The sequence below is a fragment of the Trachurus japonicus genome, chromosome 9 (genome assembly GCF_045865225.1).
Source record: "Trachurus japonicus isolate A0001 chromosome 9, Traja_1.0".
In the NCBI taxonomy this organism is placed as follows: domain Eukaryota; kingdom Metazoa; phylum Chordata; class Actinopteri; order Carangiformes; family Carangidae; genus Trachurus; species Trachurus japonicus.
In genome coordinates, this window is record NC_140915.1 from 18121779 (window position 1) to 18145082 (window position 23304).

General features: G+C 42.6%; 1 protein-coding gene across 1 annotated transcript; it reads right to left on the reverse strand.

Annotated features, from left to right (window-relative positions):
• Positions 1 to 387: 387 nt before the first annotated feature.
• olfml2a (olfactomedin-like 2A) lies at positions 388 to 23139 on the reverse strand. Its single transcript, XM_085786327.1, has 8 exons — positions 22773 to 23139; positions 13458 to 13721; positions 12353 to 12460; positions 12091 to 12255; positions 10746 to 10989; positions 7070 to 7357; positions 6681 to 6866; positions 388 to 3296 (listed from the first exon to the last, which is right to left on the reverse strand). The coding sequence occupies exons 1-8, from the start codon at positions 22839 to 22841 to the stop codon at positions 2692 to 2694; spliced, it is 1929 nt and encodes a 642-aa protein (XP_085642453.1). The 5' UTR covers positions 22842 to 23139; the 3' UTR covers positions 388 to 2691.
• Positions 23140 to 23304: the final 165 nt, after the last annotated feature.

Here is a 23304-nt window from a genome sequence, read left to right on the forward strand (position 1 = left end):
CTTCTTTAAATGGAAAAGGGGATTTGATTTTCTTAAACAAGGCCCACATGTAGGAACTTACCACACCCACGGTTCAGCTCTTGATTTATTTCAGTGTCTCCCTAAAGAGTTGCATGACTCGGAGCTTAATTTGAAGATTCTCAAATACCCGGCCAAGAAATCAGACAGCCGTGTCCGAATTACCCTGACCCAGAGCTGCTTCTTCCAGGGTATTTTTGGGACTGAGATCAAGCAGAGCAGGGCGACCTCTACCCCGCAACTAAACACAGCCCACGAGCGCTTTTATAGAGAAATCAGGAGAACTGAGTCACTGGTCATCATCCCTTCAACAGGAGGCGGGCAAGGCCGGCTCTGCTATCCCACGGCATTTACTGGGTCACCACACTGACTTAGGGGACAGACTTTTATTATGGAAATATTATTTCATAGCACAGACACACAGTTTCAAGTGTTGTGTTACATTTCATGACATGATTGTTTAAGTATAAACACGTTGCAGTTGACCAAAATCCTTTATTGCAAACGGCATGCCTTTTAGAAACTTAACAACAATTCCCAATGCTGTTGTGAAACATGAATAGTGTGTCTTAAGGCTTACCATCGCCACTATGTGCCTCACGCAGATCTGTCTGTCACTTTCAGAAATAAAAACATTGATGGTTTGTGGGATAGTTTGGGTTTTTATTTAAACATGGGGTTGTGTGTGTGGTCGTCATGCAAAGTTGGTACATTACCTTCAGTAGATCCTGCTCGGTCTGCTCCTTGTAAGGAAACCCAACCAGGAGCGACAGCAGACTCACAGAGCTATGTGTTTTTGTGCACAGGGCCACCAAGAAAGACACGTTTTAGAAACTTTTTAAACGCCTAGTTGCCTTGCACAGGGGTGGCGTGCTCTGATCTATTGCAGGAACACCGACTATGCATGACGACCTCAAACAGCCCCACTTCCCAAACTCTCCCTTTTGATTTGCATTGAGGTGAAAATGTTCAAATACACAATAATTACAACAAATGTAGTGGTTATACAAATGTTATTAACAATGGCAAAAAGCTGCATACTTTTATACAACAACAGAAATTTAACAAGATGGAACTTTGACGAAACATATGATATTAATCGTCAAATGAATTCATGTAAATATAAGTTGTAAGCTTAGAAACCTGTGTACATTGTTTTTTATTTATTTTTTTGTTAATTTTTTTTTTTCATAGTTCATATTATATTCAACACATCCCTCAAAACAATATCTATGGTAAAGAGACAGGAAGCATCAGGCGGCCGGAATAATAAACAAAGCAGGTTCATGGTCAAAGTGCTTGGTGATAGGATGGAGTAGATGGGCAAGTGAAACAACAGCTATAGTTTAGTTCGACAAACACTTCTCAGAAGAAATAATCTCCTTGGTTGAGTTAAATGCCAGTGAGCGGAGCCAAATAAAAAGCAGTTTGAAACCCAATGAATGTTGCTAAATGTTGCTAAGTCTAGCCTCTCTACATTATCCACTGTGTTAGCCAGTTAGGCCAATTATCTTAAAGCTTAAAAGTGTAAACAAAGTGTCAAAACCGTGGCTGAATATACATAGCTTTAAAAAAAAAAATCTCATAGCTGAAAAAACAAAGCTCTGAGTTCAGACAGACACACTCAAATCCTGCTCGCCAACATGGAATATAATTTCCAAAGTCTTTCCAAAGGATACTATGTAGTGTATAGGCAAAACAAAATCTATAATTTCCCATTTGGGAAAAGTCCAGTCCAAATATTGCAATGCACTGTTTTTTGTGTCATGAAAGATAAAAGATTGCACTCCTCCATATTATTGCAATATTAACAATACTGAGCTCAAGCCTATTTTATCAGGTCTGCTTTAACTACAATACTCACATGGCCAAATACTTTTTTCCCCTGTCAAAAATGGTTTTAAAGAAATTGGATGCAAAATTGTTGCGTGTGTAAATGCATTAAATGTTCAGCCAGCATGACTTATTCAATACACATAGAATTTCCTGTCTTTGTGTGTGTGTGTGATCAGGTGAAATCACTCCAGCAACCATAACAACTTCCATTTTACAAGTAGCCATATATGTATTATAATGAGAGAGACTAACGTGAAATGATTAATCAAAGGGATGCTAACACTAAAAATTTGGGATTTGGGTTTCTGCCTGATTCAAAGTCTCGGCTGCTGCTCATACCACTGCCAGAATTTGGGCTTCCAGGCCTCAGAAACTACCAACATCTACTCCGACAGGTTGATGAATCTAAAACCCAAAGTATCGAAGTGTCCCTCAAGAGACCGACGTGTGACGGGTCTACTTTAAACTCATCATCTTTCTGCTTGTAAGCCAGCCTGCTGACATTTCATAAACAAAAATATAAAGAAATCTGTGCGCTACCTCTCAGCTTTAACTCAACCTGTTTGATTATTTCCACTGTCTGCTGTCCCATTCTATTGACAAACTGTACAAACACATCCCAATACATATTTGAGGCGTGTATGTTTGGTACACTGTGAGGTCAGGTGTTTGGATAGCATGCATTGGTACTGGAAGGCTGGTGTAGATTCATCCTTTGTCCTGTTTAGTCCAATATGCCTGCTTCTAGGCTGTCAAATACTGAGCATCGTCCTCCTATATAGGCGCCGTAACTGGCAGGCCTGTTGTGAGCTTATCTGTAGCACAAACTAGCTGTGCTCACTGGTCGACAAAGTTTACTCGATATGTCATCTGATGGCCGTTGTCCCAGGCGTACAAAACCTTCTCCTTGGGGTTGTAGTCGATCTGGGTGGTGAAGGAGTACTCGTTGGTGAAGGGCAGACGTGGGATGGCTTCAGTGTTGGTGTGGGTGTCGTAAGCATAGTTCACCTCACCTTCTTTCTGGTTGTACACATTGACGGCGTACAAGACGCCACAGATGATGAAACAGTTTCCGTACGAGTTCCTCTTGAGACCAGTCCTCCAGGTTGTTTCCTTTTTCAAGGACAGGTCTCCAGGATCCAGCTTACTGATGACAATCATCTCTTGCTGATTGTAATCGTAGTCCATGGAGGGGTAGATCACCCACAGGCCGCTTTCGTCCACCGCAAAGTCAATGTCCGAGTGGCCCCTCCACTTCCAGGGGGTGGTGTCCTCGTAAACCACGTCGTGCAGCAGCGTCCAGGCCGCCACGTATCGCATCCTGAGATCGTACTTGATGATGTTCTTGGTGAAGGCTCTGTTGTAGTAGAAGGCTCCATTATAAACCACATGGCCTGTTCCTATCCAGTTGTAAGGCAGTTTGAAAAGGTTGCTCCAGCGACCTAGGACAAAGAGGAACGTTAATTTAGCGATACGTATTTATCATGCAGTTCAGGAACATGCATTAACCCAGAAGAGTATTAAGGTCACTCTTGAAAAAAAAAGAGAGGAAAAAATAATCTTTTTCATTATGCACTTCGAGAATAAAGTCGAAATGTCGTGGATAAAGTTGAAATGTGAAAGTTTGAAAACACATGATGTCAATTAAGTATGCAGTTGAGTTGCATAACTTCAGAAACCTACTCTTACCGTTACACCCCAAGGATGTGTGCAATTGTCAGTTGCACTCCACCCCTAATTTGATGGACCAGACATTTTGAATTCACTCTCGACATTGTATTTCAACTTTATTCTCGACATTTTGACTTACATGTGTCAAAACCTGCAAAATCAGACAATAACTGCAACATTGTCCCCACTTGAATTACAGAACGAGACAACTGAAGGAAATGTAAAGTAAAAAAATGTTCAGACACAAGTTACAACATAACATTTTGGAAAAATTGCTTTAATCTCTTTTAACATTGCATTCCCTCTCCCGCTATTGACACTTCACGACATAATAAAAATTGAAATGTTCAGGCCTGAGAAACTTGTGATTCCTTCAGATTTGCCTCAGCAGCTGCAAGTCAGTCTTGAGGAGCCGAACTGACAGATTTAACTTGTAATAAAAGTGATGAATGTGTGAATGTGTGATTAATTATCCGACAGACGGTTATGCAATAGACAGGATGATACGCAGTGAGCTGCTTGTTATGTTATGAACCACTATGCAGTGCTGTGGCGCTGCTGTATACATTGTCCTTTACTCATTATGGGTTGGATACATTCAACTGTGTGCATGCTATACTAACATTATGGCCCTCGCGGAGCCAATGACAGTGTTTTCACAATGCCAGACTGTGTACACACTGGCTTCACATGACAGTGACACAGTTTGTTTAGCAGTTAGCTCCTGAACAAACACGTGGTGGACTGTAGGTGTCATTTTCTAATCACATCCTATCTGCTTTCCTAACCTCCTAACCTCAGGAAGTCTGATTTAGATAATGATAATAAATGAAAAGCCAAGTGAAGGACAAAAACAACGAGCAACAGAACCCGCCCCCCAACACACACCACCACCATCCCCACCATCCCCATCTCTTCGGCCAGCCCACACTCTTAATCCCTCTCCACTGTGCCCAGTTGAAAGGAAAGCACGTCAGGGAACAGCAGGCATCACCGCCACTCACCAAGATACCCAGTCATTCGCACACAGCTGTGAGCTCCCCGCACCGCAGGACGCCTCACATGTAAGAAAGCCCGTTGTCTAAACACATCTAGATCAACAAGCCAAGTCCTACGTGGGGAGATCATCTTAACTCTCTTAGCGGGTGTAATCCTATTCCTCAGTAGATCTGGATGTGCAAGGAGATGAGTTTCCCACCCACCGGAGCCATGAAACGACCGAGACCTGCATTCCACACATCTCATCAGTCTCGCTGAGCTCACTGGATCATTAGCATGAATCAGTGTCAACAACGTTATCAGAGAGAAAACACGGTTATCGATTAAAACAGGCTGATCCCACAGTTAGGCCAATATCCTGGGACAGTGATGGTGTTTGGAGTTAGATTCTCAAAGATAGATAAGTCTCATTCTGTGAACTCTGAAATGAAACCAATTATTAACCCAATGAAAATGTTTTTAATGGCAATGAAATACTCTTTTAGTTTCAGGTTAAGAGTCATATCACTGTGAACATGGAGTCCTGGGACAGCACACATTGACTTTATCACCCCCGGGGTACAGTCAAGCACAGGTAAAGGGTTTGATGAGGTTGAGTTTGTCACCTAAGGGTGTTGATTTAAGTGGACTGGATGAAGTTATATGGTCATTTGCACTTCATAAGTAAGTGTTTGTTATGAATGCAAATCAATCTACAAAGCCAAGCAGAATGAAGGTGGTCACAGGGGCCAAATTTCATTTCTTCTGAGAATTTTAATTTGATTATGCAGAATTGTTTAAAAGTTTGTTGGTTTGACTGTCCTCAGGCAAGATACTGAACCCTGACCAATGTTATCATCATCATTCGATCATTGATGTTTGTGTATGGACATGGAGCATTAATGTGTATTTGTCCATGTCCAAACTGTTTTAATTGCATTATCTGATCAGGCATGTACAGCACTTTTGGTCAACTATGGTTGTTTTTTTAAAACATGCTATACAAATTTGATTTGTAGATAAAAACAGAATAGTGCAACCGAAGTACCAGGACTGACAAACAAAAGACAAACAGTGCTCACATTAACACCCTCTAGCAAACAGTTTTTGCACTGTGGGGGGGAGTATCCAGAGGGAAGCCATGCTGGCACAGGGGGAACATGGAAACTCCACGAGGGCCTGTAAATACTCTGCAAGAACAGAGACATTTGTTCGTTTTCTCAATGTGGCAAGAACAAGAACAAAGATAGTTCTGACCAGGACACATTTCATACTTTACGAGAAACTCAAGTACCAAACTTCAAATTCCTGACCAATCACACAACAGCTGTTGAACACCATACAAGAAATAAGTTCTGTCCAGATGATGTGTCAACATCAAGCTGCAAGAAAATAATAACATCATTCTTTTCTTGCAGCCATGGAGGAGAGAACAGATTTCTCTGTTCTTGTGGAGTATGTACAGGCCTTAAAGGGATAGTTCAACATTTTGGCAAACTGGCCCATTGCCATATCCATATGGTCATAGCAGTAGGTTCGTTACCTTTAATTGGTGCAAGCTATTTCTAGAACGGCGGACCCGAGCCGTCATCAAATACACAATCCAACAACTCCAAAACGCTCTTGTGGACAAGTTGTGACCTGCACATTCAACACGCTATGAGATAATAACTGAACGTTACGAGACAGATTTATTTTCGAGGTTAATTCATGCAAAACCGCTGATGCGTGTTCCCGTCGGGAGCAGTTTTTCAGCAAGCAGTCTCTGAATTTGCCTCGAAAACAACTCTGTCTCGTTATTATCTCATAGCGGGCTGAATGTGCAGGTCACAACTTGTCCACGAGAGCGTTTTGGAGTTGTTGGATTGTGTATTTGATGAGTTTGATGAGGGAAACCAAGAAATCCCATGAGCCTCCGTAGCGTAGCTCTGAGCAGATCGCGGCTGCTTGCACCGACAATTAAAGGTAACAAACCTACTGCTATGACTACAGGGATTATGACAATGGGCCAATTTGCCAAAATGTTGAACTATCCCTTTAAGACCCCAGGCCCAGAAGGAGTCCACAGTGCAGTGTAGCACCTAGGTGCAATCAGTGTAATCAAATCAAATCCATGGTGACCACTGGTTCTTGGCAGATGAAGTAGCCTATCATAAGAAAAAAAAGAAGAAGCGCACCTTGTTTGAAATTGTCCAGGTTACGGAACTCCACCAAGTTGTTGCCATAGTAGTAGTTAGTGACGTAGATCTTGGAGTCTTTAGCCAGCGGGTCCTTCATCCAGGCGCCCTCGTTTCGCCCGTAACTATGTTGTTTCTCCGGCAACTCGATGGACGCAAGAGTCCCCTCACAGTTCAGGATCTTCCCTGAAAAACAAAAACCAAGCAGAGCGTTTAACATTCAGCACACCGGCAGGAGAGAGCGACTTGGCACTGATGTGGTTTCACTTAAAATCGATTTCACACTTGTACAGTTCTTGATTTGGGTGACCCCCACACACTCTTTTGTCCTCTGTCACTGCAGCACAGAGAGAGAGGGGGGGTGGTGGTGGGGGGGTGTTAGGACGTACCGGCTCTGTGCAGAGAGGGCCGGCTGTTGTTGTTGGAGTTGTCCAGCACCAGCACTATGGTCGGAGCCGGCCTTTCGGACGCCGGCGTGCTCTGCGTGGTGACGGTAGTGGACGCAGTGGTGGTTGTAGCTGTGGTGGTGGTAGTTTGGGCGGTGGTGGTGGCTGTGGTGGTGGGTGCTGCGGTGGGCTCGGCCATGGTGGCCTTCACGGTATCCAGGACCATTTCAGCTCCGTCCTCAGACCGGCTCTCGGTGACGTGGTGGACTGCGTACGCTTTGGCGGGGTGATCTGGGAGGGAGGGAGGAAGTTTGGTGTAAAGTCAGACCAGCAGATAGTTTTCATTGAAAATATGACACAAGGCCAAAGAAGGCAGGATAGTGGTGACAATGATTACTGTTTATAAACAAGCTACTTGTTGTTCTTGTTGGCGTTGGTCACATTAGAGCAGGATGATGCAGCAGTAGTAATATGTGGCTCGCTGACAGATGTTATGAGACTTCTTACAGTCTGCCGAGCTCCAGAAGTCCACATCAAAGACGCCACATTAGCAATGCAGCACACAAAGACGACCGACTTCCTCTCTCCTCTCTCTAAACTGTTTAACCCTGCTTGCTCTGCTTCCTCTGCAGAGTTCACCGACGCAGCACAAGCCTTTTAAGAAACACTGCAATTAAACAAGATAGTGTATCATGTCAAGAGAGAGAGTGGTAAGAACTCAGTGTCCTTTAATTAAAAGTTAAAGAAAAGTTTAGTGAAAAGTATAACAGAAAGTTGTCAATAACTCAATAACACCGAGACTGAATGGTCCCATATTACTTCCTCTTCTGTTTTATTTGAAGTGTTATAAATTTGATGTATTTTGAACAACCAAAAACCAGCCAACCATGATGTAGTTTGCATCTCCTCTCTCCGGAGCTCTACAACAACAACAAAGCCAGTAAGCCAATCAGAGGAGAGGCGCCTGACTGCTTTGTTGTGACATCACAGAAGTCACAGACATCCTGGCTGTATGCATTTCTCGGGCTTTGGTAATTTCTCAGATGCTTTATAATTAAACTATGTGGAGCATTGTTCTAACAACTATATAATAAGAACAAAACAGCTCAAAACTGTGTCTTCTTCGGACATTTCTTTAGGTGCATGAAGGGTCTCTGTCTTGCATTTGTAACCTCTAGCACTTTGCACGTAAATATTCAGGTGCAATATCATCAGGGCTTTTGAGAAGAGACTATTCATCTCCACCCTTTTCACAGACATGAAGGGGTTAAATCTAGATTTTGAACAGGTAAGCTGTTTTACCTTTAGATGTGTCTGAATTACATGTCACATCTCATTCATTTAAATTACACGTAAGCATCTTATGATGGTTTAAATGCATGTTCTAAAGGTTTTGGATGGCGTTCAGTTACACTGTGTTGACATCATGTGTTGGAGAAAAAATTTACAAATTTCCATTAAAACCCAAAATGGAATAAATCTTGCATCTTGTTTTCTAGTTTCATGCTTCAGTAATCACTTTGTTTCTTTAGAAAAAAGCAGACAGGCTGTTCTCCTTCTGGTCCTCATCCTCCTCCATCCTGTGCTGCCTCACAGATGTGATGAGATCACAGCATTGCTACATAAGCAGCTTGGATCTTCCTGACACGCGTACTCTGAACACATGGACCTGATGAAGGCTGGAGCGGGAACAATATTTGGATAAGATTTTTTACAATTAACGGTAGGAGGCTTAAAGAAGACAAGACGATTAGATGTTTAATGTGGTACCTGGCAGGAAATGTAACTGATCCACGCTAAAAGAGTGAATCCATCACAGTCCTTTTATCTCAGGTTGAGTGAAGCTAATGACTCTGAGGGTAGCACATGAAAGAACACATCAGCCAATTAACAGACCTGATAGCCATCTGTGTTTACTAAAGCAGATGGGACACATCTTGTATCACTTTAGTTATTTTATTACTTTACGGATAAAATGCCCCTTTATTTAGACATGGTGATCAAGATATTTCAGTAGTTTTTAAAAGTCCATGTCAGGGACAATTTTACACTCACTTTTATCATTGTAAAATATAATTTTTTATTGTGCAATGTTTAAAACTTTATGAGAACCTCTGCAAAGATTTCCAAGACATGAAACCATATAATTTTTTTTCATCATTATATCAGTGAAGGAAGAAAAAAGCAGTCGCTCAACTCATAGCCTTGATGTAGAAAAAATATATATAATTTATTAAAAAAGGACCGACGTTTCGACCTCACATAGGTCTTCCTCAGGGTGTACTTTTTTTTTTCTTCCTTCACTGTTTTTGTTCCGGCTGTCAGCTCCTCTTCAATTCTGGTGTGCGCTCCTACCACGTTCTTTTCATCATTATATCAAACACACAATCAATGATCCGAGTGTCTCCATCCACCCAGGGATGAGACGCACTATTCAGTTCATCACTAACCGCCTGAAGTCGCACACTTATAGCCGCGATGTAAAACTAGACTTTTTAATACAAAGGTTCAGACATAACCGACGTTTCACCTGACATTTTTATTGTGAATTCTTGTAAAACAGTTTCTTCTCTATTTCAGTCTAAGTTAAGACTTGATATTATGAGGTTAATTCTCTTGAGTTGTACCAGCCACATGGTTTCTCATTCAGCTTTGTAGGCTGGTAAAAGTGAGTGCAGCAGGTGCTTCTGACAAGGTGTCTCCGAACTCCAACTCCACTGAGAATTGCACCTGCTAAAAAGTGTGTCACTGTAACTAAAGCTGAAGAGACATTTCAGGGAGCATGAAAGGTGCATCCGTCCACCTTTCCAGGATGAATACACGATCGTTCCTGCACCCATGCTCTTTGCCAGTGATTATGGAAATGCGGCAACACCCGGCTCCAGTGATGTGACGGCGGTCTCTGGATTTGCCTGAGGTTCACGTACATGGTAGAACATGCGGCCTGACAGCATGATGTGCGTGTGCCCTGTGCAAACGCAGCATACCTATTCATTCAACTAGACTTAAAGAGGATTGGAAGGAGTCGGGAAATGTTTTCTCTGCACCGGTGAGGGTCCCCTCTCATTGTTGCGAGCGGTGAAGCTGAGGCATGTCATGGATGTGGCGGCGCCCCATTCACACGGCATTCCATCAGCTCCATGTATTTTGTCGATAAAAGGTTTGGATTTCCTGCTCGCTGAATGTGCACCAGCAGTCCAATCCTACGCTGACTGGGACCGCTTTGCTTAAAACAACAGTGGGGGTAAATCTCTTATTGAGGGGATCTCATGTGTCAGATAGCCACGGATCCCCTATTTTATTGCCTTACACTTCTGTGTAAAATTAGCCACACAATCCCAGCCCTTATCTCACACTTGTGTAAAACAACATTCTCAGGAAACCTTCATTATGTTCTTTATTGGAAACTAAATCCAGCTACTAAAGATCTTCTCAGCGTTTGAAAGAGGAGCAAAGCCGTAGCTGGCGGCTGATCCTGGTCCAGCAAAGAAACTAATTTGGATCATTTTCAGCACCCACAGGGGATCGCACACAGATGATCGCACACAGATGGGAGTGCAAACTCAGCTAAAGTGTGAGCGCAGTGTTTTTTTTAGCTCCGAGAGGATGGCTTTCCATGAACACACCACCGTGCTGGGACGGGACGCGGAGTGTCGTGGTCACTGCTGGAAACTCTCACCTTCTCTGTGGTCGTCACTGGTCTTGGCAGCCTTGTAGTATGTGATGCCCCTCACCACACCGGGCTGGTGGCCAATCACCTTGGCTTTGGACGTGGGGTCGGGTTTGACCGGCTTCCCGGGCTTAATGACCTCTTTCTTGGGCTTTACGACCTTTTCTTTGGCTGGTTTTGGGGGCGGTTTGGCTGCAGGAGGCTTTTTGTTGGGTAGTTTCACAGTCGCCTTGGCTTTCTCATCATTAGTGTCCTGCAAAATGAATGTTCAGAGTACACAATGTTAGGAGACTGGGTAATATTGACTTGTATGTTCTTTATTTGGACTGTATGAGGGCATTTATCTTAGGTTGTATATCGGCCCAACACTAGTAGCACTGTTTACAATATTAGCTTTTGGTCATCTATAATTTTTACTGATGATTCATGACAAATACAAAATATCGCCATACAAGAGTGTCGCCATGTTTTTCTTCCACATGTTGCGATGGACCTCTAGCTGCATCTACACCTGCTGCCACTAGGGTTTTCTAAACTAATAAAGTGAAACTCTGTACCATCTTTCCGCTGTCAGTGTCTGAGTTCAGACTCACTAATCGATTCATATTGTACAGCCTGTACAATAGCGTCACATTCACATACTGAGTAGAAACAATTATATACACTTAGTTCTGAGAGTTTTCTTCATCTTTGGTCTCTCAAATCAGCATATACATGTATCAAGAGTCTCTCTCCAGATATACTGGACAAATATCAACATACCGTAAGGCAGATGGTTATAGATATAGATAAAGGTAACACAGTAACAGAGGATCTAGAGAATGTGTTGCAGTAACAACTTCAAAACATCCCATCATTGATCTAAATTTGGACAAGATTTTCTTTTAAGAGCTGTCCAGTCTGGGACACATCACCAGCTGAAATCAAATTAACTCCAGACATAAATTCCTTTACAACAAAGTGTTGCTTTGTGCAGCACATTAGTTTCATGCCTTGTTAAATTACACTGTCTCCATTAAATGAACTAAAATTAGACAGAATATTTCACATCCAATATACATAGCCTCTTAATCTTCTGCTGAGCTGGTGATAGTTTATTTAGATTTATCAAAGCAGATGACCTGTGTCTCAAATAAGTGGTATTTTTGATTCATTGTCAATATACAGATATTGGTTACACGAGATTTCAACAGCTGTCTTCTGAGAAAAAGTAGTAAGACAGGAACCAAAGATCTATGGAGGCAATGAATCAGGACCCTGGACAAAAGTAATAAGAACAGCGGCTGAGTGAAAGATGAGTACTCGGCCACTACAGCCGTCCTCTATAATTATTACAATTATCCTGTTCTCTGACCTGTGCTTTGTCTTTCTGGAGCAGCTGCAGACTGAGGCTGGAGATCTCCTTCTTGATGCTCATCATGATGTTGGAGTAGTTCTCATATCTCTTAAACTGGTTGGTGAGGCTCATCATGCTGTCCCTCACAAACTCATTCTCCCGTGTAAGGTTCGTCTTGATTGTCTGCAAGATAAGTGATCGTTATAATGATTCAAATGAAAAACAACCCTTTGTGAATAATTATTTTACAAAGTCTCTCTGTGTGTGTTTCTTTGCCTACCTCTTCAAGGGTGTTCATCTGCGACATCACTTTGTTGATGTAGGAGTGGACTTTTATCAGGTCCATGCTGTAAAGCGTTCCCTCGAGGAGGTCCACCATAGATTGGAGCTGGTCATTCATTCACGCCATAAAAGGAAAAGAACCAGAGTCATTTACCATCTCCTGAATCTGTCCCCTGACAGCTTTATGTGCCTCCGTTTTACTGCACTAATATCCTGAGTGACCTCCCAACTAATTGATCGATTTACCACTATTGACATCCTCGGACTGGCTCCATCTTCATTACTTTAGCTCTCTCCTTTAATGCAATCATTTCCTCAAGAGATGCATTGGGTTGATCTATAGGTTAAAGTGCACTCAGATCAAACATCTGGAACTGCCTAATGGTTTCATATGGTACACACTGTGCTCCTGCTGCCTGTGCAAGAATGGATGTGTGGTTCAGGTATGTGCTCACGTCTACTGACGTGCTCACAAAAGATACTGAGGGCATACAGCTAAGATGAAGTCTGTCTGATAAGGCTCTAAGTGCAGTGAAAGTGCATTTTTATGGCTGAAACCCTTTGTTCTGATGTCTAACAAACATTTTTACTTCTAGGAGCTGCTACTGAGTCTTTCTAAGAAATAACATCAATAAATCAACAGATATTTTTTCTGAATTGATTGTATCGTACAAATTATTACTTTAAAGAAGCTATTCGTAGGTGTGTTATCTGCTGCTGGATTGTTGTCTTAAAAATACAAAAGGTTATAATACGGCCTCCAAGTAGCAGTGTATTCAGACTAGGGTGAGTTGCTATCGGAAAACATTTCTTTGATAACTCATAGTGGCCAAATTTTAAAGCAACAGAAAGACATCTCATCATTTTCCCACAGACAGAAACTCATTTGTCATTTGGGTCACATTCAACTTTCTGCTCATGGTGTCTTTAAGCATCTTTCTTTCTTTCTTTCTTTCTTTCTTTCTTTCTTTCTTTCTTTCTTTATTAGCACATAAAAAAAATAAAACAGCATATTAAGGAGTAGAACAAAAAAACATACAATGTATACAGTAGATACAGGAAATGTGCAGGAGAAACAAAACAAAACACCATCATCTCCTCACCTTCAGTAACTCAGGAGCCTGTTTCTTCAGCTTCTCCATCTTCCACTCGTTCTCACAGGGGTTGAGGGAGGACGGCGGCGCCGTGCACGAGCACTTGCAGTCGGATCCAGAGCTGACCGTCTCCACCGTGTAGAAATCCTCCACGCGAACGCTGCCGCTCCGCAGACGCTGGCAGGCGTCCTTGCTCAGTGGGCGCATGATGCACTTACAGCGGCAGTCTGAGCCCTCTGACGTCATCCGGACGGGCTCAGTCTCCCCGAAGATCTGCAGGGAGGGAACAGGAGTTTAACATAAGCAACACTTATGTGCAGGAATTTAAGCATCACACCTGCATATCTAGTGACCTGAAATTGTGGGGTTGAGTAAATATGAAGGTGTACTGTGTGCGGTGTGTGAGTTCCTCCAGCTCCATCTATTCCATTAGTCTAATCTCTGCTGGACTTCTATGAATAATAAATCCATTTGTGTTGTAGGGGAACAAAAGCAGGGGAAGGAAAGTAATCCCGAATAATAACCACATGCTTCCACTCTTTTTGAACACCAGCCTGTGTGACTCAGAGAGGAAACCCTCTGAGAAAAACATAATTCATAAGAGTCCTGCATCACATCACCAGCTGCCCTTTGGCTGCCATATATGATGACAGAGCTTTGGCTGACCATGTTCATGGCTTACTTAATAAACAGGAAAGCCAAAGTGCGGCAGGCCGAGCAGACATTCCACCCAGCTCCAATGTGAGGCAAGTGCACGCTGGCGTACAGTGGAGATAGCTCTCACTTAGGAATTCGACTACACAGATTAACTGCACTGTTGTTCAGATGTTCAGGTGGTGATCTGGCAAACTGAGGATTTCTCTACTATGTTGATAAGAATCCTTATTTCACAAGGAAGCAGTGGCTTGTTTAAGAGATTAACGGTTCATAGGACAGATTTGTAAATTGGTTTGACAACAGCTGGACTGTAATCTGAGTAACATTTCACACTGAAAGCAAAACAAACTTTAGAGGTGACACAACTGGACACAAAAATCTACACTGGGCAGAGTGTGCAAGGAGGAAAAGTACAAGAACATGTGGATAGAGAGACTAATTCCAGTATCCAGAGGTTTTATCATCTGAGTTTTGAGATTAGAATCGGGCCTGTCACACAAACACAGCAGAGACACACTTTGCAAACACACACACGGTGACGGTCTAGCTTTAACTTCCTACATAATTGGGTTAAATAAACATGGACAGCAGAAACACTTGGTCAGATTTGCACAAAATGAAAATTGCCCAATAAAGTTAGAATCTGCTTCATGGTCGGCCAAACAACATTTTACGAGACCAATGTATCTTCACACTGAACAGCTCCCTGCATCCAGCTCCTCTCTCTAAATACAAAAGAAGGGATGCAAGGAATCTTGTCTAATAGAAAGAAGATGTCCTCTTTTTCTCTAAAAACAATCATCTGAGGCAAAATTCAGTTGTGATCATGGCAGCGCAGCTGGTCCAGCTCTCACTCAGCCTCAGGAGCTGGATTGTAACCGTTAATGGACTGGAATTGCTCACATATGCAAAGTACTGTTTGCATTAAAAGAAAGAACAAGGGCGTTATCACCACCCGCACAGCGGTGTTTATGTCAGTTTCATGATTCCCAATAAAAACCGACTGAGAAACATCATGTGTTTGTGAAATAGCAGATTTATTAAAACTTTGCACTCTGTAATTATAGTATCAACAAATTAGTCAAACCACAGCTGACAGCCAGACTGACACTGGCTGTTTTTTTTTTTTGCTTGTTTGATCATTTGTTTTCTACAGAGACTGACAGAAAATGTAGAGATGATATGCAACAAGACATGATTTGAACCATCAAATCTACACAAAGTTGAAACCAGGTATCGTTGTACCTGTTTTAATTGGTTTATAGACACATAGGTGAAAATACACAGATTTGGACACACAATCCCAAAACTGAGGATGCAGGGTGCTCGACTCAGAAGCAGCAATCAGAGACAGAGTTTTTGTAGGATCAATATAAAAAGAAACAGGGAGCTTGCACATTAGATACACTGAGAGGGGAAGACAATGAGACTGAGGTGTAACAATCACAGGAGTGGGAAACACATGATGGCAGGAAGAGGAAATCTGAAATGACAGGAAAGGTGAGACACAAAAATAAAGGAAGTGAAGACATAACCTGAATCAGGATGGGACATGCCACCGTCTCATAAAACCTGGTCTTAGATCTTCATCATTGAGATACAGTAGTCCACTGTACAGCAGTCACTACAGTGGGCTGAAAACCAATATGGTGAATGTTGGTGATATTGACTAGAGTTGCAGAAGAACTCAAATTTGCACATAGGTCAATTTAATTTTAATGGGGAGAACGAATCAGCATGTAAAACATTTTTATATGGTCATCTGAGGCTCTGGAGGAGAAAACAACCATGACAATGTTACAATGATGTCATTGGTGTTACAGTATCTCATCTTTGGCCTGGAGGCTGCAAATTTACAGCATAAAGCTAGCATTACAAACTTGGCCCGTGGAGTTTGGAAAACCTTGACTTTAAAAAAATGAGCATTTATACCCCAAAATATGAAACTTTAAAAGTAAGATGTTTTAAGTTACATTATGAAAATGTAGAATTTATAAACTGACTCACGCTATGAACCAAAAGCCATGATATTTCAGCTTCAATAACCATTCGCGTTTTTAAATCTCTGCTGTGACATACCTCAAGTTTATGTGAAATGCGTGCTAAATGACAATATAAGAGCGATTTGCATGCACAACAATTTACAGTGCTGGACCATGGCAGGCCCAAAGAATGAAGAAGGTAATTAGCATCATAGCTTTCTGGATCCGTCCTGTTAGTGTTAGTGTTGTATCACTTAACGGCTGCACCTCGTTATAGTTTTAACACAATTTTGGATTTTGTCTTTTGGCAGCGCAACACCAGGCTTAACGAAGGTAAGGGGGGAGGTGGTGGGGGCTCATTAGTGGAGGAATGCGGGCTGAGTGATGGGAGGGGTGGAGGGGGTGTGTGCTCTCTCCCTCCATTACTGGAGACATACTGGAAGGGGGTCTGATACAGGGTAGGACTCCCGTGTGCAGAGCCGGATCAATCCTGACCCATGTCAAGCGAAAAGGCAGCAGGTTGACAAATGCTACAGCCACATGAAAACAGGGTGGATTAGCAGATTAGACTTCTTTAGCGGGGGCCATGGCTACAGCCCCGCTGGGCTGCATTGTTCAGCCCCAGCCCGACACTGACTGCTGCATAGCAACATCAGCTTAAGTTGCTTTAAGATGGAGAAGTCAGGGAAATTCCAGTCAGATTTACTTTTGTTCTTCACGTTTAGTTGCAGGAGAAAGAGCAGCAACGCATCAAGAAAGATCTGCATCATTCTGCCAATCAGAGCAGCTGATCCCTCCCCCCTGTCAAATCATATATGCCGGCTTGCTTAACCAACTGTCCAGCATCTCATGCCAGGCTGACCTACCAGCATGAGAACAGGCAACACAATTACGAGTGCTAATAATTAAGAGTAGAGGGTATTTAACGCATGCTTTGAGCTTTGAGTCTTCGTCTTTGACCTCTCAAGTGCAGTCAAGTTTCAGGTCAAAAAGACGCGGCTCAAACATGAACTCATGTCTGCACGATAGAAGGGAAAGAGCCTGCACACTGCAGAGAGCTCAATGAGATCAACTGCCGCGGCCTTTAACAGCTAACGCACACTGACAGTGATGAGGTGAAAACCCAGTTGCGCTCTGAAATCCTAAAAACACAAACTGCACACTGGTTGCTGCATTTGTTAATTTGTTAGTCTCGGTGGTTCCAGTAGCAGCAGCAGCAGCAGCAGCAGCAGCAGCAGCAGCAGCAGCAGCAGCCTGCCGTATGTGCAGCCAGCTCCATATAAACAAGGATATCCTCTCCTTTCAGTGCTTCCAGCTGGTAATCACTGGGACAACAGTATGGTGAACGGGGGGCAGGCAGCGCAGGTCTCCTGTGGCAAGGCTGCGTTTTCCAACTGTCTTCGAACACAAACAATAGAGCTACGACTCTTGTTATGACCTGCAGCTGATTCCGCCCCCCCCCCCCCCCCGCTCTTTTTGCTTTTTGAACTATTTTCCCACAAATGCACCAAAAGGCACCGTGAATACCAGCTCTAATCAGGCTTAAGCCCATCGAGCTTGTGATGTTAGTGATTTTAAAGGACAGACTATCCCTTTAAAATCCACATCATCTCCTGTCAAGGGCACTCAAGACAAAAAGGAAGCAGGATCCACATTCCAGTCGAAAGAGTCCTCCTCATTTTCTTTTTCTTCTAAAAATCTAATTGGCAGTGCTTATGATAAACAGTCTTACTGCGCCACTGTAAAGATTAACTTGGTACAAAGGGGGGAATTTCACCGCAGCCTTCGGCCTGGAGATGAGCCACAGGGCTGGGGGCTCTGATTTGAAACAAAAACACTGGCATTAGCGCGGGGATGTTAATTGGCTGAACACAAAGTGTATCAAGCACTTGCTGCTTTTGGGGGTACACATCCACATTCCTGCTGCCTCTGTTTATGCTGCGAACCTCTCGCTCTCTCTGCGGCACACAATGACACAAAAATGAGGATTCATGCCTTTTCTGATCCCACTAAACAAGCTTCTCACCAGCCACAGTGGCATGAATACAGTCGTCACACATTTCCACTTGTGATTTCTCCCCCAGAGATCAAATCATTATCTGCCTCGGAGGGAGAAAATCTGTTCAAACAGATACGCTGGAACTGTTTATATGGCTCCATAGTAACAGCCAAGTACAATAATAATCTATTCATGAGCACAAAAAGACACTTCTCTGACTGTTAGTGCGTCTGGAGACTTGAAACATGAGTGGAATGAAAGATGCTGCCAGTGTTTCCCCCCCCAGATGATTTGATACAACAGATGTTTATGGAAAAGCTGTGGAAAAGTTACTGCACGACATTAGACAACAATTTATTGGCAATTTTTTTAAAAGAAAGAGAACGAGACAAAAGAAAATACTAGGTCAAAACCTAATATATGGCTGCAATTAAATCTTGATTTTATAACTGACAACATCACCAAACACATAAATCAAAGTCTTAAGTTGGATTTACTTAAAAAAAAAAACTCAGAAAAGAAACTTAGAAGAGACAGAAGACAGAAAAAAAACCCAGAAAGAATGAGGAGAAAGAGAATTGACTAATCCCAAATGACAGGTGATCCACCAGGTGAACCATTGGGACCAGAAACAGACCATCTTTCTTTTTAGTCCCTCAGACAGCTCACAGCCTCTGTTCAGGATCAATTAGTGAGGTAGTTTAGACTGGAGTGAATATCTGGCTGATCGTTACTGAGCATTAACAAAAATCCATTCATCATTTGAATTGTATTTATATTGTCATTATTAATTGCACGTGTCTTTGTCCACACCTTATTAAGCAAAAAAAAACAAGCTCTGCTGTGTATCAGTTATCCTCTTCTCTCTGGGGGAGAAGAGATGGGCTGGCTGCTGTCACTACTAGTTTTCCACTACAGTACAGTTTTGGTTAAAGTTGTGATAAATTTCATAAAGTATGATATCATGACATATTTGGGCAACATGCGCCCAGCTCCATGGCCCAAACCTGGCTCTTGTTCAACAGGATTGTCAGATGTGACTTTTACATCTGGGCCAACTCTGACGCACACAGAAAATCTTCCAGCTGTCAGCCAATAGGAGAGGATAACAGTCAGAATGTGCCCAGATGTGGAAGGATATAATATCATATTTACCATATTATTATAAGAGTGAGATTAATCTTCGATCCTAAAACAACATTATTGAATCTTAAAATAATTTCTTTGAACATCATTTTGATGGTTCACTGACTTGTAGCCTGATCAGGATAACCGCTCGACTTTCATTTTCAAGCTTTAAGCACTTGTTCTTGCACATTTGATCTCACTAACCACCACCTGCTTGTTGTAAGAAGAAACAAGCTCAGGTATTCTCAGTCTGGACGTCATGATGGCAGAGAGGCCAGTTCCTATAGCATGTACATTTTAGCACACAGCCACTGTGGGTTTAGATGGGTCAGATTGGTTTGTACTGAGATTAAGTTTTTGTGTTTATGACATATTTTGTTTTCTGCACATGAGCTGCTCGATTCCAGGGATGCGTTGCTCCCACCACCCTTAACCGCTCCGACTCAAACTTTAATTTATAACTCCATCGTCCTGTAACTACACTTTGTGCCTGCAGAGACTGCTGTTGCTGCTGCTCAGCACAAGACATAAACTGTGTCCACAGACAGTTATCGTTGGGTTGTACGGTTACTGTCAGCTAGCAACTATAACAACATTTTACTTTTTTATATATATATATAATTATCTGTTGAACTGAGCTCAATATTTTTGGGATAGGTTGGGTCACAAAGGGTCCAACGGGTGGATCCTTCAGGGAAAGGAGGATGCATTTCCTCGCTGCATTATTACAAATTTCCCCAAATCTTCCTTAATTGTTAGATTAGTTAGACATGGTTGTCTAATATGAATGTAATTCCCAGATATCCTGGGTTGGGAGTCTTACTGTTTGAACTGTGCCTGTAAATGAGTGAGCACACGGTTTATGTACGAGGGCGTTTGAAATCGAGCTTTTAAATGAATAACCTTTAGTCTGTCATGCATTTACTCACTCCTACATTTAATGGCAGAATACAGAGCAGGACACAGAGGTCCAGATTTGCAGGAGGTCCAAGGTCCACAGGGGAGAACATGTCTGAGAGGTTTCACAGAGGCCATACAAGGAACCAGCACATACACTAGACAGAAGCAGGCTATATTTAATACTTATCTGGGATCATAAATCTCTCTCCCGAGGATCAACGGATCGGAGAAGACACGAAAGTCTCAGACAAAAAGGGGTTAGAGTTACTTCTCTGAGGATCCATGTTGTATTTTTTTTTTTTTTTGTAGATTTGGCCTAGAATACAAGACCGTACTGTTCACTATTCTGCACCAAAGCCAAACAGAGGCAGACCTGTCCAAAACCCCCCGTCATGTGACAGTCTGCACACCTGGGCTAATGGCAAATCTTGACCCGTTCACACTGACACCAAAAAAAAAAAAAGGTTTTCCTCAGGTCATTGCCTGAGTATCAGTCCCACTCTTTTCCATCAGCTTCCAGCTTTGTTTTAACCACAAACACAGAGAGCGAACTCTCTGCAGCCTGATGATGTTGACACTTCATCAGGCCCCATGTGACATGTCTTATTAAATAGAGTCTAACTGGCATGACAACGTATCGTGTATTATACAGTGTGGTGTTCGGCTCCACCTGTAAGTGAGCACATGTTTAGTCTGAGTGTCATGCTCCTCAATATTTCACTGGGGCAAACTGAGCATCCCACTGTCTCCATCCCTCTGACCTTGTGCCAGTTGTCCTTGGGTTTGTTTACAACCAAACAACCAAAACAAGCAAGAGGCAGTTGCCTGCACTATTTCCCACGCCATCCTCTGTGCCCTACATGCCGCTCTAAGCAGGCTTTATCTCCCATTAATGCCAGTGTTACCAGACTGGCTGGGCCTTGAATGTAGCCAAGAGACAAGAGGTTGGTGCTGTGAGAAGAGACAAGATGTGCTCATGTAAAGAAACAGTGAATTAACTACATCCTTAGTCCTTAGATATACAATCAAGGGTACATTTCATACACATATTTTTCATTTTAAATGTGTGCTAAAATCTGAAGTTAAAAATGTATATTGGTCAAACCACTTCTGAGTATGCACTTCCCACAACAATCATAATTTTCCAAAAAAGTTTTATAAAATAATATTTAGTTCTGCTACTTGTGTATTTATAACTTTCCATTCACACTCATTTTGTTTTCGGCTTTTTTTCTTTAACTTTTATCAGCAACTATGACATTTTTATACCTCTCCTGGGATAAATAAAGTATTCAAGGAGTAACAATTGTACATTTTCCATCTGCAATCTTTTGCCCAGGCACAATTTAAGCTTGATAGAACATAAGTGCAAGCAAACACAACAGGACACAGTAGAAAATTACACACAGCAGTGTATCAAACTACCAGTAAACAGTGCTCCCAGTGTTGCTACTGTTACTTGTAATAAAACTTACAACACCTATTATTGCTACCACAACTATAAACTAACCAGGGGTGGACAAATCCTGCAGCTCCATCACTTGAGTCAGAGAAAAGGTAGTATTTTCAAAAATAAAACTCTAAAGTAGTAATATATAGAAATACAGTGTAGTCAGGTGTCCAAGAAAAATACTCAAGTGAACGACTCATACTGGGAAAAATGCACTGCACTCTAGTAATGCACTTTGTTGGTGTCCACTCATGCATAGAAGCACAATCCTCCTGACAACTTCTTTGACTATTGTAGATGTGCACTACATGGCATAACGTTTCTGCAATCAAGGTCTTTCACACCAAACTGAGAAAACCATATCTTTGTGAAGCTTTGTGCATAAGGACACTGTCATGCTGACAGTGGAAAAGACAGAGGAAAAGGACAAACACTGGAGCTGCAGCATTAAGATGAGATGGATATGTGGGGTAATAGCTTCCTACAAAGACCCTTCCTGCTCCTATAATGCACCATGCTGTTTCTATCACTGCTGTTACTCTGTTGTTGCTCTTCACTGACTCACATTTCTGCAGATTTGGCCTGACTGTATCCAAACCAGACTGTTTCTAACACTCACACACACACACACACACACTGGTCTTCATGTTTAATGTGAACTGTACATGCATTTTATCTCCGGGCGATCTGTGTGTACAGTGTGTGTGTGTTTGTGTAGAGCTGCATGGGTCAGGCTGAGGGAGAGTGAGGGGTTACTGGAGTCCAGCAGCTGCACAAACAAGGGCATATTACTGTTACCCCACTGAGTGCCATCTCTCCCACACTCTGCTGGCATCATGTCTGCACACACCGGACCTATCATTACACAAACCTATTGTTAACGCATGTCACGCAGAAGCCCAGAAGCCCTCATTGGGAAGATTAACTCGACTTATAAAAAATGACACAGAACCCAAACCGTCTGCTGCCTTTAGACTGAAAATTTAAAGGTGTGACCATGCAGGAGGGGAAATGCAGTTCACCGGCCAACACACACTTAATTTGTCTGAAGCTGAGGCACCGTGGTGCAGGTGAGAGGTGAGGCTGAGCAAAGCTGGACAGGATCTGACACAACACAACAACGCGTAAAAACAGTGGTTACTGCAAGGCAGCCGTGCGTAAAACTCCTGCAGAATAAAGACATTATAACTTGTCTGATCTGGTCCTACCTTGCTCTGTGCAGACGCATCCTTACACAGAACCAGCAGGCAGGCGAACAAGTTCGTGTATCTCCACATTTTCTCTATACGGCGTGAAGTTGAGCAAAGGGAAATCCAAAATCCAAAAAGCTGCGGTCGCTGCGTTCAGTCCATATGGGAGAGTAGTGCGCTTACATTTACTCCATGTCCTCTGAGCGCAGGGAGGATCATACAGTGTGTGTCCGTCTGGTTGTATGGATGGATGTGTTGTGTGAGTGTGTGTGTGCATGTATGTGTGTGTGTGAGAGTGAGTGAGTGAGTGTGTGCGCCCTGTCTGCACCCGCGCGCTCTCAGCTCGGCCCACAGCTGTGCACCGTGTCACCCGTTGTCCTCCACTGATGGGAGGGGTTTGAACACAAACACACTTCGTCTGTGTGAGTATGATTTGTACAGGACGGCTCATAATAAGTATTATTATCAATTTAATTATTTGATAACAGTGTATTATGATATGTTTTCTTAATTGGGTAGGCCATTGGGGTTAATAGGGTAAAGTGCAGTT

Bases quoted from the DNA above. Each gene is read 5' to 3' on its own strand.
- olfml2a (XM_085786327.1), bottom strand. From the start codon at position 22,841: ATGTGGAGATACACGAACTTGTTCGCCTGCCTGCTGGTTCTGTGTAAG. The intron at 12,256-12,352 runs GTAGGCAAAGAA...CTTATCTTGCAG, and splicing joins AGATGAACACCCTTGAAGAG to ACAATCAAGACGAACCTTAC. The intron at 3,297-6,680 runs GTGCGCTTCTTC...TCTTTGTCCTAG, and splicing joins CCTGGACAATTTCAAACAAG to GTCGCTGGAGCAACCTTTTC.